Source organism: Notolepis coatsorum, assembly GCF_963971535.1.
Source record: "Notolepis coatsorum genome assembly, chromosome: 2".
In the NCBI taxonomy this organism is placed as follows: domain Eukaryota; kingdom Metazoa; phylum Chordata; class Actinopteri; order Aulopiformes; family Paralepididae; genus Notolepis; species Notolepis coatsorum.
The window spans coordinates 10888862-10908408 of NC_140166.1; the positions used below are offsets into that span (position 1 = coordinate 10888862).

A 19547-nucleotide genomic window follows, 5' to 3' on the forward strand; every position below is an offset into this window, starting at 1 on the left:
AAATGGCGCTTGGCGGGCTTTAATTTCGCTCCCTGCTCACAACCACAGATGTTCTAGCCTGTTCACACTTTGTCCACTTTGAGGTTGAGGGCAGAGCAGTTTCCATATACCACACAACTAAACTCCTTGTTAGAGGCATGATAAGACCACCACACTGTTAGTCCTACTTCTTCAACTATTCACTAGAGACATGGTAAGACCACAAATGTTGTTAGTCCTGCTGGTACTGGCAACATACGTTTCAACATGAGTCTTACTTTATTGACTAACTTCACTGATTATCTGTGTTTTCTCTCTCTCTCTCAGGAGTCTAATAGCTGATAAGGGTGATTCTCTCGTCCAGTGTGCCGACTTCAGGAGCTGCCTTCCTTCCCATGATGCACCCGCGTCCTCGGGCCCACTGGCCATCATGCAGGGGCGCAACCTTAAGTATGACACACACACACATAACTATCAATCCATGTATTTCTCCCTCTCCCTCTATTACACTAACTATGTAATAGGGGTGGACGGTATGGTCTAAAATGTATATCACGGTATAATTTGAAGCATAGACTGTAACGGTATATATCACGGTATCAGTGTTTCCGTTAGAATAAATTTTTTTGCCTGATAGGCAGGCTATATAAAGAATGACATCCTCAAGGCATGTAGATTTATAATATTTTAACTTAAAACTAGGTTACTTTTGCGTATAAAGTCATTATATTCCAAATAAAATAAGTCCTGAGTCCGTGCTGCTCCCATTGCAAACAGCGGGCTGGATGCTGGATTTTGCTAGAAGCATATGTAGCTGCAGAGCCGCAGAGCCAGCGGCGCTTTCAGGTCTGGTCACAGCTTTCAGCCGTTGGGTGGGGGGGCGCTGTTGAGCGGGCCTGTGAGACCTGAAAGCGCCGCTGGCTCTGCGGCTCTGCAGCTGCATGCTATTCGCAAATCCACTGCTGCAGCCGTCCTCCCGTCCTCTCGTTATCATAACACTACACGCATATCATAATGTTTACAGCAAACTGTAGTTGATCACCAGGTATGTTTTATTAACGTAGAATAATTCATATAAGAAAAACGATAGGGACATCTCTTACCTTTCTCCACTGGTTAAAAATGCCAGGAACTGAAATTGAAACTTGCTGTGCGCCGCGGTGAGGTGATATGTGTTTATTATGAAATGACAATTGCGTGTTGACACGCCCACTGCGCGAAGCCTCCTAAATAACTTTTTCCAGTTTGCACACATCTATTATCTATGACTAATTCTATCTATTTTTAGGGGCAAATGCGATTGAAATAGTCGCGCTGTGGTTACATGACGTCATTGCTATTTTAGAGCTGCACTACCGGTTACACAGTATAGTCAAAATCCATACCGTAGAGCAAATTAATACCGTTTATACCGTATACCGTTTATACCGTCCACCCCTACTATGTAATGTACATTTGACTCTGTCTTTCTCTCTTGTCTGTCTCTCTCTGTGTCTCTCTCTGTCTCTCTTCCTCTATCTCTCTTCCTCTTTCTATGGTCTCTCTCTCTTTCTCTCCCTGTCTCTCTCCCTCTATCTGTCTCTTTCTGTGGTGTCTCCCTCTCTCTTCCTCTCTCTGTCTCTTTCTGTGGTGTCTCTCTCACTCTCTCTTCCTCTCTCTGTATCTCTTTCTGTGGTGTCTCTCCCTCTCTCTCTGTCTCCCTTTCTGTGGTCTCTCTCTCTCTCTCTCTCTCTCTCTCTCTCTCTCTCTCTCTCTCCTCTCTCTCTCTCTCTCTCTCTCTCTCTCTCTCTCTCTCTCTCTCTCTCTCTCTCTCTCTCTCTCTCCAGTGCTGGTCGACTAGCATCTCGCCTGTCCTCCACTCCTCACCACTTTCAGCAGAGTATGACTCTGTCCTTCCTGGAGAACCAGCTGGCCTCGGCCATGACTCTGCAGTCTGCTCAGGAGTACCGCTACTGGCTGCTCATCTACGCTCGTTTCCTGGTCAACGAAGGTAAGACCTGTTCGTGCCAACCGGTTCCTTTCCTTTATAGCAAGGGTTCTCAAACTTTTTTATACCACAACCCCATTTTATTTAGGAATTTTTTTGGCGAGCCCACACTTAACACATTGGACGCCAGACCCGACATAAGTCGGGTTAACTCGCCGAACGTTGGGCGCCAAACCCGAGAAAAGTCGGGTTTTCATCGTTATTTCTTTTATTCGATATTTCCCTTCATAATTCATCCATCCAGCCTGATGTTATCATTGGGAATGGGTCTGAGATTGCAAACATCCAATACCGCCGCCTAACACCTTGCGGATGCTATTGCACTCCATTTGAAACGATGTGGCTTGGTGTCTGGGCCGAGCTGCGGCGTGCGGGCAGGGTCTAAATACTCGGGCAGGGTAAGCGGTTATAATGGATGTATCGACGAGGGTCACCCCCCCCGTTCATGTTCAATGCTGGACTACGTTGGAAACACGATCGCGATCAGTACTTGGAATGGCGATCAGATAATTGGATTATTCTTTTTGCAGTACATCATAGACAAGGTAAGGGCTATATGTTATTAATCTTGCGTTGATCCGATAATTATTTCCCCGCGATCGGAGCGTGTGTCTGTAATGTACTGTGTAACATATTCCGTTGGTGGCGATCGAAGCATAGAACCCCCCCCCCCCCCCCCCCACCCTTTCATGCATGCATGATGAAACATAATACCGATAATCTAGCGTTGATTTCAGATTGATTGTTGATCCAGGCGAGGAATGGCACGATTTATAATGAAATGCAGTAAAACGCTGTTTGGCGGCGTTTCCTGGGATTACACAGAATTACTCTAAAACTATACTCATATTCACCACGGTATAAAACGGAAATGTATGGATGAAAAAATTATCTGTTGCATCTTGACTGGAATAAACTCACTGACAATCGACTATGTTATTAGATCCATAGCTATAATATTTAATATAATTTTAGCACTGCAAACACCGGCATGTATCCCCATTGAACAAAGCGCTGGCACACACGGCCATAAGCCCACAGCGACCTCTGGCTCTGAACCTGTTAATGTATCACGTAATTTCAACGTGGAATTAAGGAATATCAAAGTAAAAGCACACGTTGTTGAACTTGATCATGCATATTTATTAGAACATTTAATTACAGCACTGTTATCAATACACATTTATTAAATGAGGCATATTTAGCCATTACAATTTCTTTTTTTTAATGCTACTTGCCAATGCGCTGTCACCTACCCACGACCCCATTTTGGGTCGCGACCCATAGTTTGAAAACCGCTGCTTTAAAGCAACCATACCTGAGAGGAAGATGTTAGAACTGCTTAAAGCTAGAATATGTAATGGCCTCAAACCACAACCTCTAGGGAAAAGAGCAGTGGAGGTAATGTAATAATTACAACAAGTTCGCCGATTTCCATGGCTGAAAACTCAAAACATTAGAGAGTGTCGTCTCGTAATCAGAAGGTTCTCCGTTCGATTACGTCTCCTCCCGGCCATGTGTCGAAGTGTCCTTGAGCAAGACACTTAACCCCTATCTGCCCTCGATGAGCAGGTCGCCACCTTGCATGGTCAGTGTGTGAGTGAATGAGGCACAAGTTGCAAAGGGCTTTGGATAAAAGTGTTAAAAATGCAGTCCATTTACCATTTATCATTTACCATTGGTGTGTGTTTTATCCTCTAGGTTCAGAGTACCGTCTAAGAGAGCTGTGTAAAGACCTGCTGGGGCCAGTTCACAAGTCTGCTACTACAGCTTGGGAGCCTTCCACTCTGGTACTGTTACTACTACTATACACTATAATATACCAGTTCACAAGTCTGCTGCTACAGCTCAGATTGCACGCTGCTAAGCCACACCCCCTCCATGCCTGCATTGTGCTGCTAAGCCACGCCCCCTGCACGTCAGCATTGTGCTGATAAGCCACGCCCCCTACACATCTGCATCATGCTGCTAAGCCATGCCCCCTACACGTCTGCATTGTGCTGCTAAGCCACGCCCCCTACACATCTGCATCATGCTGCTAAGCCACACCTCATCCACGCCTGCATCATGCTGCTAAGCCACGCCCCCTCCATGCCTGCATCGTGCTGCTAAGCCACACCCCCTACATGTCTGCACCATGCTGCTAAGCCACACCTCCATGCCTGCATCGTGCTGCTAAGCCATGCCCCCTACACATCTGCATCATGCTGCTAAGCCACACCTCCTCCTGCTCCATCCAGCAGGCAGTTCACACCAGCTATTCAACAGGTCTCTTTTCGTCCTTGTGTTTGTGTGCAGGGTCTGCGCAAGCGGGAGTTACTGCGGGAGGTCCTGCCTGTGATTGGTCAGAACCTGCGCTTCCAGAGACTCTTCACAGAATACCAGGACCAGCTGGAGCTGTTACGCAACAAATAGCACTACACACACACACACACACACAGATACACACACCGGCCCTGGACTTACTATAATACTACCACATGGGGGACTGACCGTACTTACTTTTGTTTAGATTTATTCGTCCCTCAGTTGTTTTCCCCCCGGACTTAGTGTGAGTGTGGAGACAGGGTGGGTGGAGCCACAGGAAGAGCAGGTTCAGGATTGGATCCCAGGCCAGCAGGGGGGGCGGGGGCTCCTCCTCTCTTCGCCTCCTCGTCTCCTCGTCTCCAGACACAAGTGATGTTTGGTTTATTGTGAAAACGTCATCTTTTTATTTCCCAGACACAGTTCTCTCATTTATACCTAAAGGGAACTCGGGTCACTCCCTCCCTGTGATGTCATCACTCCCTCCCACTTGGGACTTGACCCGAGACCGTGATGATGTCATCACATTAACTGAACAGAGGTCTGGTTTGTTTGTTAGTGACATCATGTAAACTAACGCACTCTTTGTACAGCATATTGATCAATAGCCATTACTAATCACTGGTTACCTGATTATGTTCATGATAGTAATAATAAGCTGATGATGCAATGACATCAGGAAATGGGGGGGAGCTATTGGTTGCCAGGGTAAAAAAAAAAGTATGGGTGCGGTTGTTAGGTGAGAGTTTGGGCAGAGAGGTTCAGAGTGTAAATCCAGTGTGGTGCCAGTCTGGTTCTGGGGGTAAAATCCATTCCTACCCTTGAACCTTGATAATTTAACAATATATAAAGTTCATGTTTGCATTTAAACAAGGTAATGTTAATCTGTCATCGTATGTACAATCAGTTCATGACATACACAAACATTTCACTTTGTAAGCTTGATATGACGTTAGCTTAGCATTGTACACGTCGTCTAGTTTTCCAAGGTCGCGGATGCTAACGGGTAGACAGTCCTCTATCAAGGTGGCCCATTTTGTATTGTATGAATCATGAAAGAACAAAAGAATATATTCAAACAATGAGCTTTATGATAAATGTACCTGTTATTATTTCTTGTGTTGGTAGTTGGTGGCATATGGAACATAACAACTAGTCTTTCTGGACATTTAGAACATCCTTTGTCCTCACATAATGTCACAATACGCCGGTCTACAGCCACCGTGTGGCAGCCATTTTGTGTCATTACGTTTAGGGCACAAAATGGCAGACGTGAGAACAACCTATCAGCGTAATTACCAGACAAGATCATGGGGTCACAGTACGGCCATGTCTTTCTCTGGGTATTTAGATGACATCCACTTACCAGCCTAATTTCCAGTGAGATGTACAGGATGCTCGGGTCAGTGCATCTGCCACGTCAGCTAACCAGTGCACTGCTAATAATTTGTTCAAATACAATGCAAAATGGAATTTAGAGGGTTGCGGTTTCGCTCCAGGCGGCATGGACAGCATTGGCTAGAGTTGAATATATTAAATGGAACTCTGAATGCTCTGTAGCCGATTGGAATATGTTCTATTTAGAACTCTTTTTTCTAAATGTCAACGTTTGCTACTTTTGAGACTAAAGGCACTAGCATGTCCTCGTCTCAGTTTTGCTGGTGTCCAACTGTCAAACTGACGCAAGTACAGCGAGACGACACGTCCCTTTGCGTTGCATCTCAGCGTCCCGTTAGGACCAGGCTTTTTGACGTGAGCGACTGAGGCAGTGGAGCGTTCAGAGTTTCATTCTAAATCTCTATTCCAGATATCCATATTGGGAATGTCTTTTCCTCATAAGTGTAGCATTCTTGCATTTCTTTTTTAAATTGTGAATAACTGATCCTGAAGTGGAAAACGATTTGTCCAGCACATGTTTTATAAATGGAATGTTATCGGTGCTAAGCTTGGAGTCTGACCTGGCTGCGAGTTTGACCTCGTTCCCTCTCTCCCCCCTTCCTCTCACGACCCTCCCCTCCTCTCCCCATCCCCCTACTGTGTATAAGGCTGAAGAGTCTGGGACTGTTGTAAACCATATTTCTCGCTGTAACGCGCTGTATGATAAGGGAAGCGAGCGCTGAGACGAAAAGACGGACAGACAAAAGGTCAAGGCAGACCAGAGGGAGAGGGACTGCTTTCCGTCTTAACCGAGTTTCATTCCTCCTCCTACTACGACTAATCCGAAGCTTTTCATTTCTCAGACAGTCGGAGTGATGACAGTTATTTCACTTTACTCACATTCCTGCCATATTGCTTGAGTGATGTCACAAGGTGCTAATAATAACATGCAGGAAGCTCCCGCAGTCGCCTGCAGCGTTAAGACGTCACTATAGAAATACTTTAAGAAGTCGTATTGGTCGGAACAATAGACACCCTATTGTAATGACAAACCCGTAATTACCTGACTCCAGATTTTTTATTTTTATTTTTTTAGATTTTTATTTTTTTTTGCGTTTTATCGCTTTATTGCTACTGGGCAGTCCAGTAGAGAGAGACAGAGGAGGAATGGGAGACAGAGTGGGGGGAAGACATTCGGCAAATAACGACGGGTTCGGGAGTCGAACCCGGGTCGGCCGTGTCGCGGCTGAGCGCGCTATGTGGTTCGCCACTGGGGCGCCCCGACTCCAGATTATTTTAAACCATTTTTCTTCTTTTTTTTTTATGTACGACGGGGTGAAATTATTCATCTGTGCATAGCTAATCGTAACCAAAGTTATTCAGTTATATGAGTCGTGTGTTTTTAGTTAAATGATATCCACCTGTACCTTTTTTTTTTTATCATATTGATGACTGAATTGAATGAACAGTCGAGGTGAGTCAGTCTGGTCGTCGGGAGAACTTCCTGCTTTATAAGAAGATGACGGGTCAGTGATGTCATAGAGATGTTCGAAAATGGCTTCCCTCGTTACCACTGAGGAAACTGGCCACGTTCACACTGCAGACAAAGTCTGATTTCTTTGCTCATATGTGACAACGCATTTTAAGAACTAGCGTTGTCTCCCCGGTGCTGAATAACTCCTGTGAGAACTCCCGGAGGATGTGACCCGTCCTCTCATTATTATTCCAGGTGTTCTCAGCCTAGGTTTGCATTGAAGATGGAATAAATGGTGAATTAAGTGAACATGACACATCCAGACAGACAAACATAGCAACGTCCACAGGCATGGTTTTGACGTGTGTCGCCTGCAATCTTAAAGGAACACTCTCAACGTCTTCCCCATAGTCAGACGAGAAGATTCAGCTCTGTGCATCAGTTTTGGAGTTGTAGGAAGTTGTATTTCTTCACTTTTGACAGAGCTAAGCTAGCTGCTCTCTACTGCTTCCCGTCCTTGTGCTAAGCTAGGCTAGCATGCACCTGGACCTCTCTCTAGGGCTACTGGACACATGGATATGAGACTTATATTAACATTCTGGTCTGACACTGGGGAATTTGGCAAATAAGTGTGTTCCTTTAAAACATGTAATTTTCAACAAATGTGTAAAGAAATGATGAACAACACAAAGTATCTTCGTCACAACAGCAGCACGTGGTGCGTCGCCGTCACCACGTCTGAAAACGTGTGGAAAGCAACGCGCTGAGAGACGTAACAAACCACAGGTTGAATTCCTTACTAATGTGTACAGCTTTTCATGTGTTTCTTTCCCCCCTTGGTTGTTTATACATGTTTGTAAAAGCTATTTGTTTTCCATTTTCTATATATATATAAAAAAGAAAAAAAAGATTGATGGTCAGCCGAGAATTGTGTTTTGGAGAAAAACAGAATAAAAGAATGGAGGAATTGTCCGATTCTTTTGGTAAACTCGTATGGTCTGACGTGTGTACTGTATGGTCGTGTGTGTGTGTGTGTTCGTATATGGTCTTGTGTGGTGTGCTCGTATGGACTGGTGTGTGTGTGTGTTAGTATAGTCGTGTGTGTGTTAGTATGGTCTGGTGTGTGTATGGTCGTGTGTGTTAGTGTGACCGATCGTATGTTAAATGTCGATCTGCGTTGTGTTAAATGTTGATTCCCCGAGGGAGTTTCAAACCCAGGTTGGCCACACCGCGGGCGACAGCATAGACCGCTATACCAAGAGGTGAATTCACTTCTTGGTAACGTGTATTCTCCCCTTGGCCCTACGGCTCCGTTTTGCGCGCTCCCGCGACGTGTAGGGTTGTCCCATTTCACTTTGGATCAAGGTGTAGTGACGTTTCAGCTTTCCAAATGGCCCTACAAATGCAGTGCCAAGATGCAGGCTCGATTTCAAGGGAGAGATGGTATGGGCGCCCGGGTAGCGCAGCGGACTAAGCGTCTGTCTACCACCGCAGAGACACTGGTATCGAATCCAGCTGTTAGCGGTGCCTCCGGCTTGGCCGGTCGTCATACAGACACAATTGGCAGTGTCAGCGGGAGGGAAGCCGGTGGGTGGTAATCTGGTCGTTGTAAACAGCGACTCCTACAGGTCGGTCAGGGCGCCTGCACAGCGAGGAAGGGATCTGGGTGAGGTAGTGTGCCCTCCCACACGTTACACTCACCCAATGAGAGTCCTCGCTGCCAGGTGAAAAGAGGCTGCTGGCTGTCTCCTATGTATCGGAGGAAGCATGTGATAGACTTCAGGGCTCCCTAGACCGGCAAGTAGGGGGCAAATGTGCACAATGACCAGGAAGGGGAGGGGGGAATTGGCATAATGACTAAATTGGGATGGGAGGAAAATATAAGATAAATAGGAGGAGAAAAAGTGGATAAAAAAAAAGGGAGAGATGGTATTTCCCAGAATGCACTGCAAACCTTTCGCAAATCTAAAGAAAATGGCGGAGCGGTACCAGTAATTTAGACAAATGGAAGTATTAATTAATTCGCAACTAATCATTAAAAAAATATACAGTAAACTGGAATAATGTTAGTTTTTTACACATATGTTGGATTATGTAATTGGTTTGTCATGACAAACCAATAAAAAATCGCGAATTAACCGGTGGTTATCCTATAACCCTAGTTATATGATTACTGGCGAAGCGTCTCGCTATGGGATTGATTGATTGGAAATTTTATTAACAGATTGCAGAATGGGTACAATACAGTACAGTTCAATACACACAATTGTTAAGGGGATGCAGACCAGAGAAAGACTTTCGTCTTGTTTACATCAGGGTCCCCCATTTTCAATTCATCATAACATTTATGACATACAGATAAACAGTACTGTTACATCCAGATATTTATGACATACAAGATATACACATTTACAGTAAGCCTACTGTTTAAGAGACAGTTTCTAAAAGAGTATATACATTTGAGGGTGAGGAAAACAAATCACTTCTTGGCCCTGTTTCAACGCATGGTTGACAAATTGCCAGAACAATAGTGTGGGTGATTGATTGATTGATTGAAAACTTTATTAACAGATTGCAGAATGGGTACAGTACAGCTCAATACATACAATTGTTAAGGGGATGCAGACCAGAGAAAGACTTTCGTCTTGTTTACATCAGGGTCCCCCATTTTCAATTCATCATAACATATATGACATACATGACATACAGATAGACAGTACTGCTACATCTATACATTTATGACATACCAGATTTGCAAATACAGTACTGTTTGTGATACGAAAAGAGTCCAGAAAAGAGAGTATACATTTGACGTAGAAACTGTACATTGGAGGATGTTGGGTAGGTGGGGGGGACTGTACATTGGAGGTGGTTGGGTGGGTGGGGGACACTGTAAAACTGTACATTGGAATATTGACAAGACCATACTTGGTCATTTATCTACATTGGAGGGGGTTGTGTTAGAACATTTACAGGGGCCAGTTTCGAATTGCAGTCTCCCGTAGGTGTTTTTTTAGAGTGTTTTTGAAAGTGGGTAGTGATTCACATTCCTTTACAGTTTTGGCTAGGGCGTTCCACATTGATGTGGCATAATTGCGAAACGTGTTTAGTCCCTTGTTTGAGCCGAATCTGGGTTTAACATGATTTGTGGAGCTCCCTCTGGTGTTGTGATCGTGGCATTCACTGACCTTTGGGAAGTATTTTGACATGTACATGGGTACCTTGGTCATGTAGTGTATCTTGTAGACCAGGCCCATTGCAAGTTGCTGTACTCTGTCGTCTACTCTAAGCCATCCTAGGTTGTCAAAGTGGGCAGGGGTGAGGTGGGTTCTAGGAGTAAGGTGAAGCAGTAGTCTGACCAGTTAGTTTTGAGATGTTTGTAATTTAGTTTTTAGCGCCTTTGAGGTGCTTTGGTACCATGAGGTGCAAGCATAGTCGTAGTACCCTTGAATGAGTGCTCCTGCCAGAGTCTTCAGGGTATTCTTGTTTACCAGTGAGGAGATCCGGTACAAGAATCGAGTTTGTTGGTTGACTTTTTTTATTACATTGGATGCCATTTTGTCACAGGAAAGATTTGCCTCTAGGATGGAACCCAGGTAGGTAATATCTTCTTTCCTTGTGACAATATTGTCACCCACTGTAACTGAGAATTGATTGATTGATTGAAAAGTTTATTAACAGATTGCAGAATGGGTACAGTACAGTACAGCTCAATACATACAATTGTTAAGAGGATGCAGACCTGAGAAAGACTTTCGTCTTGTTTCCATCAGGGTCCCCCATTTTCAATTCATCATTCATCAGAAGCCGTCGGTCTTGCTGAGTTTGTTATTTGAACCGAAGAGAATGGACTCTGTTTTGCCCATGTGTAATGATAGTTTGTTATCAGCGAGCCATATGCAGATTTTGCCTAGTTCTGAGCTGAGGGTTTTTTCAACCTGTAACTTGTTCTTGTCAGAGACCAGTAGGGCTGAGTCGTCCGCAAACAGGAACAAGGGGGTAAATTAATTTATTAAAATGTATTTTCTACAATTGTTCATATTTGCAGTGGATTTGTATTCTCTTTACATATACATGCGAATTACTAGAATTTATATCAAGAGAACCTAGAAGTAAAAAGTTAATATGTTAAGTTAATATTTTCTATTTGACTGACATACTGTATGAATATAAAGAACCTGACTAACATTTGATTAAACTTGTGCTGCAAAATAACAACACAAAATGTCAAGAGTTTGTTACCAAAAACCTTTTTATATACAAGCATAAACACTGAAGACATTCGTTATAGTTTACATGGTATGCAGAGCAAGCTTCATGGTCCTTCTGATGTGGGCTGCCTGTAATGTAAACAGTCGGCATGTGGGTGAGTTGCGTCATTACGCTGTCGGCAACTGAGTGCTAGTGCTGTCCCATTTCGTAATGCAATTCACCCCTTGTGGCTCCGCTCTGAAGAGTTTGATTGATTGATTGAAAATGTTATTAACAGATTGCAGAATCTGGTACAATACAGTACAGCTCAATACACACAATTGTTAACACATTCGGGGCCATCCACGTATATAAACGTGTTTTTCGGCGCCATGCTTAACACTTTCAGTGCCGGCCGTGTTTCCCTTTTTACCCCCTTGAATGCCGCCACCCACTTCAATGATAGCGTTAAAAACGAATAATCTATGTTTTAAATTATGGCTATGCGTCTAATCTGCCCGTCGCTTATCAATGACTTGTTTGCAGTCAACATTGTCGAAACGGATTGTTTTTTAATCGGTTCATATCCTTTTTATAGCATTTAGAAAAGCTATCGTTTTCTCGAAAACTTCAGGAAAATAGAAAGATTCCGTCATGAACGGCATTTATTGGAATATTCTCGAATACACTAGACTAGTGTAGGCTAAGGAGTCAACATCAGGGAGATCAAATCTACATCCCGCACCTAGATGTGCACTCGTGCACAGTGCACACACACACACACACGCATATATACCGTTACTTCCTGTCATTGGCATACGTTTTCTTTTTTTTACTAACATCTTAGTGCCTCATTAGCCTAGGGATTAAGGATACATGAAGTATTAACTACACCATAATAATATTGAGGTTTTGATCCATAGAGGTCTGTGCTTCACAATTTCAGTTAGATTCGATTTATTGTCCTTTCATTTTGCACATGACATTAGTTGCTTGCCATTTAATCAACATCGAAAGACCCCCCACTTCCTCCCAGACACCCATTCCAAGAGCCTGTTCGCTTTCCAGGTCTCTCTCTCTCTCTCTCTCTCTCTCTCTCTCTCTCTCTCTCTCTCTCTCTCTCTCTCTCTCTCTCTCTCTCTCTCTCTCTCTCTCTCTCTCTCTCTCTGTGTGTCTCTCTCTGTGTGTGTCTCTTTCTCTCTCTCTGTGTGTGTGTGTCTCTTTGTGCGTGTGTGTCTCTCTCTCTGTGTGCGTGTCTCTCTCTCTGTGTGTCTCTCTCTCTCTCTCTCTCTCTGTGTGTCTCTCTCTCTGTGTCTCTCTCTCTCTCTCTGTGTGTCTCTCTCTATGTGTGTGTCTCTCTCTCTCTGTGTGTGTCTCTCTCTGTGTGTGTGTATCTCTCTCTGTGTGTCTCTCTCTCTCTCTGTGTATCTCTCTGCGTGTCTCTCTCTGTGTATGTGTGTCTCTCTCTCTCTCTCTCTCTCTCTCTCTCTCTCTCTCTGTGTCTGTCTCTGTGTCTGTCTGTCTGTCTGTCTGTCTGTCTGTTTGTCACTCTCTCTGTCTCTCCCCCAATTAAACTGTCCTACTCTACATCACCAGCAGCATGTTTCACAGCAAGTCACTTGTTCCTTCCTCTACTAAACAGGTCTGTAATTTTCAAATATTGTTCTGCGTATTTTACTAGCAATTTTTGTTTTTTAATTCTAGCTTTTTAAGCTCCACCATTTCTTTTTTTTTACAAGGGCCAATTTCGAATTGCATATCATTCTTGGTTGACACTGAAGTTAGTAAAATGCTATCCGAATTATGAAAAAAGCTTTCTTGATGGAGAAACAGTGTATCAAAAATCTGAAAGAAGGAAAGATAGCCTACTGTTTGAAATGCTCACAGTTGTTAGATTACTGCTTCCCTCTGCTGATCAGCTCTTCCACCTTAGATCTAGCTATATCTCCAGGCAGCCTCACGTTGTTCACTAAGCACAACATTTGACGACACAAGCAAATCTTCATTCAAACAGCAATGGCAGGCAGCTCGCACAGTAGAAGCAATAGTCCGTGTTATCTGATTTGGAGAGTATTCCTTCATTAAAAGGACAACAAAAAACGTCTCTGAAGGCTTATATTGTCAGAGAATAGGCTACGGTGTCAGATAATTAGGAGAATTAGGCTACACTACGGTATGCTCCAAATGGCATTGAGTTTCTCTCGTTCGATGTCACGGATAGGCTAGGGGACACAAATTCAGCCTGAGACGTTCAGAGTCACTCCGGCCCGCGCGCACACACACTATTGTCACCTATGTGTGTCGTTGCGCTCTGGGTAGTGTATCTGTAGTAGAGTGCTGTGTATGCTACATCATCTGGACGGACTGTTTCTGTGCGAGCGAGCATGCGTACTGTGGAATTTAATCCTGCCGGCGCTACTGCCGGCCCACACACCGGCCCACACACTGGCCCACATTAGTGGCCCACACATCGACTCACACACTGGCCCACACACTGGCCCACACACCGACTCACACACTAGCCTGGGAGATGACTAGAGCTAGCAGGCTATTTTTAAGCATCTTTCTGTGGCAATTTTCATTTTTACATCTAACTTTTTCAGCCCTACCCTACCAAAGTGGGCCGATCGGAGTGGACTAAATGGGCCAGTCGAACCCTCTCACCAAAAGAAAAAGAAAAATAATAATAATTTTTTTTTTGGACCAGCCCACTTTACTTCCGTCCCGAACTCGTCCCGAACGTCCCGATGGCCAGTCCGGGCCTGGCCAAGGGGAGGAATGGGACACAGCATATGTGGAATGGGACGCAGCATACGCAGGGGAAGTGAGTTTAACTCGCAGTACCGCTTACTGCCACAGTCACTTCACAACACACGTCCATTGTGACTGGATATTACTTGCGGACCTCCGTTACATTAGTATGGTCTGGTGTGTGTGTTAGTATGGTCTGGTGTGTGTGTTGCTATAGTCTGGTGTGTGTGTCTGTATGATCTGATGTGTGTGTGTGTTAGTCTGGTGTGTGTGTTCAGCATTGTTATGCCAAGATGAAGAGGACGGTCATTCGGCAGATGAACTTCGTCAACTCCACGCGGTTGTCTCCATCCTCTTGGACGTTTGGTGAGTTTTTAATGCACTCTATTCTATTCCCGCCGTGGATATATCTCTCTCTCTCTCTCGGGAGCCAAACGGGCCGGCTAGCTGTTGTAGTAGCTAACGGTGTGTGGCCTGGTGTCAGCACCTGGTGCGAGGGAGGTGAGCTTGGTGTTTCATTATGAGAATATCTCCATGCTCAAGTCGGCTATAGTCCGTGAGGGACTTGTTGCCGGCACCGCTATGGTAAACACCACTCTGTAGTGGGACGTGTATTGCCTTCTTTTTCCCTTCTCTCTTTGGATGAGAAGAGGAAAACACAGCGGCTGTCTGAAGTGTTGGCCTGTATTGCTTTTCTCACGTTGTACAGTTTTTCAGTGGTAGCCGCATAGCTTGCTTCTGCGTTAGCTAGTGGTTAGCGATAGCCGGGTTGAGCTAACTGTTAGCCAGTTAGCTGTTTAGCTACGACGTTAGCTGCTCGTTTTTGCTCGGCTGGGAACGTTAGCTTGATGCTATCAGTTAGCCTAGAGTTAGCTGTTAGCTTGTGCTACGACCATTGACATTAGCCGTGAGAATAGCAGGCCCTGGCACTCTGACTACGACATCATCTTTGACAGAAGATGTAGTTGGGCCTGCACCATGACAAGGCTCCGGCCATAGCTTCTTTTTGTCCCGCCAGCGAGAGGCCTTTCGTCAACGTGGAGACCTGTGTTGCGGCCTTTCGCCCTGCGTTCCTCGGTGCAGGTAAGATGTCCATTGGACATTACCCCACTCTTCCTTCCTTCCCCTCCCGAATGTTTTGTTAATAACAATGTTTTTTTCCAGGCAAAACATATGTTACTTCACAACATTTGGAGATACGACATGTGCTGTGTGTGAATTGTCTTGGTCGTTTGTGTAGCTTGGGTAGCGTTGGCCAAAGCTGTGTGTGGCATGGTGTCAGTACCTGGCTACTCTATTTGCAGTTAGCCTATTTAGCTGATGTCGGCCATTGGCTCCTTGCTACTTTGTTTTCTCTGGTATAGACCCTCTTCTCTTTGGATTTAAGTGTTGATCTTTGTCCTTTTGGATCTATGTATATTCATGTTGCCTTTGTGAAGTTATCTTTTCCTTCTGTTTTGTTCTTCCATTAAAAGTTGAATATCCTTTAGGGGCTCATCTTTGCTTATCTCTCTCATACATGCTCTCTCTCTAACACACACACACAGACATGCTCTCTCTCTCTAACACACAAACACACATGCTCTCTCTCTCTCTCTCTCTTTCTAACACACACAGTCTGCCTATGGCGGCCTTTCTCGATGGCTAAGCTGTGCTCGCTGAGTCTGTACCTAGTCAAGGATCTTCAGTCACAGTGCTCCGGTATTCTGCCACTGTGTACTCTCTGTTTAGGGCCAAATAGCATTTCAATTTGCTCTGGTTTGTTTTGGGTTGTTTCTTTCCAATGTGTCTCTCTCTCTCTCTCTCTCTCTCTCTCTCTCTCTGACCTTGCTCTGGTGGAGGGTCAGGGGCATTGCCGGGTCTGTGCAGCGATAACACTGTATATTGACTGTAGAACGGGAGCTCTCTCTCGCTCTCTCTCTTGCTATATGTTGACTGTATCATGCCCAGCCTCGGGCAGCGCTATTTTTTTTTGTTTTTTTTTTGTTTTACCTTTTAGGGTAAAATGCACAAGTCCTCGCATTTCTCCCAGGCGGCCCTGTGTGTGTTAGTATGGTCTGGTCTGTGTTAGTATGGTCTGCTGTGTGTGTTTGTATGGGCTGGTGTGTGTGTTTAGTATAGTCTGGTGTGTGTGTTTAGTATAGTCTGGTGTGTGTGTGTGTGTGTGTGTGTGTGTGTGTGTGTGTGTGTGTGTGTGTGTGTTTTAGTATAGTCTAGTGTGTTATTATGGTCTGGTGTGTGTGTTTGTATGGTCTGGTGTGTGTGTTAGTATGGTCTGGTGTGTGTTAGTCTGGTGTGTTTGTTAGTATGGTCTGGTGTGTGTGTGTGTGTGTGTTAGTATGGTATGTGTGTGTGAGTATTGTCTGGTGTGTGTTTGTATGGTCTGATGTGTGTGTGTGTTAGTATGGTCTGGTGTGTGTGTGTTAGTATGGTGTGTGTGTCCAAGTATGCATCACATACTCTGACATTCCTGACATAGCTTTTCTCCACGGGACCTGTCAAAACGCGGACCTGTGTGTAAAAGTCTCAGAAAATACGCCAACAGTTGTCACTTGCAAGAAGATGCAAGGAAACTGAAAATACTGAAGCAGAAGATGAAATGCCTTCACAAAGTGCATTGCGTAAGCTGTCGCTTGGAAAGCAGGAGTGTTTGGACAGCGGGGCAATGGCTGATAGTTCATGTAGCATGTTTTGATAACATTGATAACATAGTGGTGTAATTTCATTTTCGAATAAATATGCATGATCAAATTCAACAACGTGCACTTTTATTGTGTAAGAGCATATTTACACAACTGAAAAAGGTATACATACACATTTTTGCATTTAGGCTGGGACAACTTGTAGCCTAAAATAAAATTCATGAAAAGTTCAAACTTTCTTTCTTTTTTGTGATCTATTTATTTTACATGAAACAGTAACAATAATAATAATAACGAGAAGATAACAGAGTAAGACAATAAGAAGACAATTACTGTAACTGAGGGGTACAATTCCCTGACTGTATTGATAAGTATGGTATCATTAAACCACTACCGCTTTATGTACTTTAATTACTGGCCATACAGTACATGATATATAAATATGATGAACACTTCCCACAATGAATCGGTTCCACACAAAGGTGTAATCAAGTATTTATTGCAGCAAAAGGTACATAATATACTTCTCTATTTTACTTTGGATGCGCTTATAAGGCAAAGGAATGTGCGTAGGCAAATCAATAATGAATGTCCATTCTCTGGTTACGCAGGAGGTAATTATACAACCTGAATCTTAGGGAATTATATCTATGGTACACTAGTAATATATAGCGGGAGATACTGGAAGGGTCCCCCCGGTTGTAAGCCAGCAGGGGTAGAGGATCTGTCGGTAGTAGAGAGTCTGGTCAACGATGACTAAGGAGACTCCAAGTACAGGAGACGGTGCAATAGTCTCTTGATCCACAGACGAATACAGCTGTTCTCCGTAGACTGTAGCTCCACAGTGAAGAAAGCTAGCCGGCCTCAGGCTCTCTGAGGCGCAGACTCGACGTGGCTCCTCAGGGTAAATCCCACACGTGTAGGCGTCGGCGATTCTCCGCTTCATAAATCACAGGACCAAAACAAATATAATCCAGCCGCAAAGGGCTATGTAGTCGTCGGGTAGATTAATCCAGTGTACATGTCCACACGGTTCTCGTCTAGGTCTCCTCGGGTGAAAGCGCCATGAAAGCAGCCCAGCCTGGATAAGCACTCTAGCTGGTACGAGGAAGCGTTGGTGATGCTGGTCACTGTAGAACTTTAGCCGCACGATACACTATACACAAATAGACTATTACTGACTTAATAGAAATATGTCGCACTCGACGGTATAGCGCCAAACTCTAACAATTCAGTTATTAATTCGCACGCGGTCTCAATGCTCTATTTGGGGCCAAACAGGCCATACTTCACCGCACGGAGTATCGTGGGTGAGGCTTCAACTTATTGGGTAACTCTACTTCTGTATTCACCTGCGCCATATTTATATGCACGGCGAACAATCTAGTGCCAACCTCATTTCTGTCTCGTATCCCTGGGCAAGGCCGGGCATGCACAGACATGTCTTGACGGTGGCTTTGAACCTGACTCTGGAGGCACGGCTCTGGCGCCTGTGGACCGCTGTCCAATAGGAGAATGAAATATTATGGTCTGGTCTAAAGGGATATTCCGTGTATATGTACAAGGAATATACAAGGGATATCAAACGATATACAAATACTATGCAATATATATCAATCAATAAATATATATATTCGGTTTAATCTGATCCTTTGTAACAATTACAGACAATACATTTCTCCATCACCGCAAACCCGCCCTCAATTAATATTGCCGGGACAATGCATTGGGAACTTGTGTCCCACGACGAAATGTATCCCTGTGAATATTATTGCGCGGATCGTAATACGTGGGGGCTTGTGCAAAATCTGCTTGATTTTTCCACGTTACACCCCAACCTTTTCCCGACATTTTTGTTGATGGAAGTTCATTGAGAAGTCGTGCCCCACACCGAGATCTACTCCCGGGAGAGATCTCGAGTCGATCCGCGCATGGGCGCACGTGTGGGAGCGTGCGCAAAATCACCCACATTTTTCCACGTCGCGCAAAACTTTTCCCCCGACGTTTTCACTGATGGAAGTTCATTGGGAAGTTGTAGAAGCGACCTAGATCTACCCCGTGAATATTTACGCGCCGATCCGTGCACAGGCGTGCCCGTGGGAGCCCACCCCAAAAAATCACACAGGCTTTTGTCGTGAATTATCAAAACAAAACATATGTCTTCTCCCAAGAAATGTACAATGATACCGGACGAAATGCTGGTTGTAAGTGGTAAGTTGTAAGGAGATGTGCAATCAACAGGGGCGACAGTGGCTCAGGTGGTAAATTGGGTGTCAGCTCTGGCACAATGTCTAAAGCCCTGTTGTAAATTAACTTCCCCCGCCCAAGCAGCACATTCTGAAGGAGAAGGACACAAGTCTGTTATTAGCTTTAGAACAGATGGGTCTTGTCAGATAGGTTAGTTATAAACCATAGAGAAACGGAACTGAACGCAGCTATGAGGAAGGTCAGTAGATTTCCTCCAAGGATACGGCCTTAGGTTAAACGTTGCAACACACATGGCCAACAGTCAGATTTATGGTATTAGAACAGCTGAAACAATCATTGATCCTGAGAAAAGGGCCTGTGAGAAAACAGATCTGGGTTCAGCAAAGACCAGAGAATAATAACTTAGAATGTACTAGAACAAGATACAGATTGATCCGTTAAAAGCTTAGTTATATTGTAAACATTATAGAATCACATTAGACTATTGTTTAAGAAAGCATGAGTAGTAAAACAGTGATAAACAAAAGTTAGAACTACCAAGTTAACTAAGTTGATCAGATCCATAAAAACAGGTTAAAAGATATACCAGGCTATAGAAATCGGGAGAAATAATGGTATTACTTTAGGTTACTAG

The 19547-nt window shown here is 44.3% G+C and overlaps 1 protein-coding gene across 1 annotated transcript in view; it reads left to right on the forward strand.

Moving 5' to 3' along the window:
* Positions 1–6209, forward strand: part of hira (histone cell cycle regulator a) — a 47975-nt gene extending 41766 nt beyond the window's left edge. The window contains exons 22-25 of the mRNA XM_084308981.1: positions 307–429; positions 1806–1969; positions 3668–3756; positions 4265–6209. Coding sequence (XP_084165107.1) covers positions 307–429; positions 1806–1969; positions 3668–3756; positions 4265–4381 — 493 coding nt within the window. The 3' untranslated portion in view covers positions 4382–6209. The remainder of the gene's footprint in view (positions 1–306; positions 430–1805; positions 1970–3667; positions 3757–4264) is intronic.
* Positions 6210–19547: the final 13338 nt, after the last annotated feature.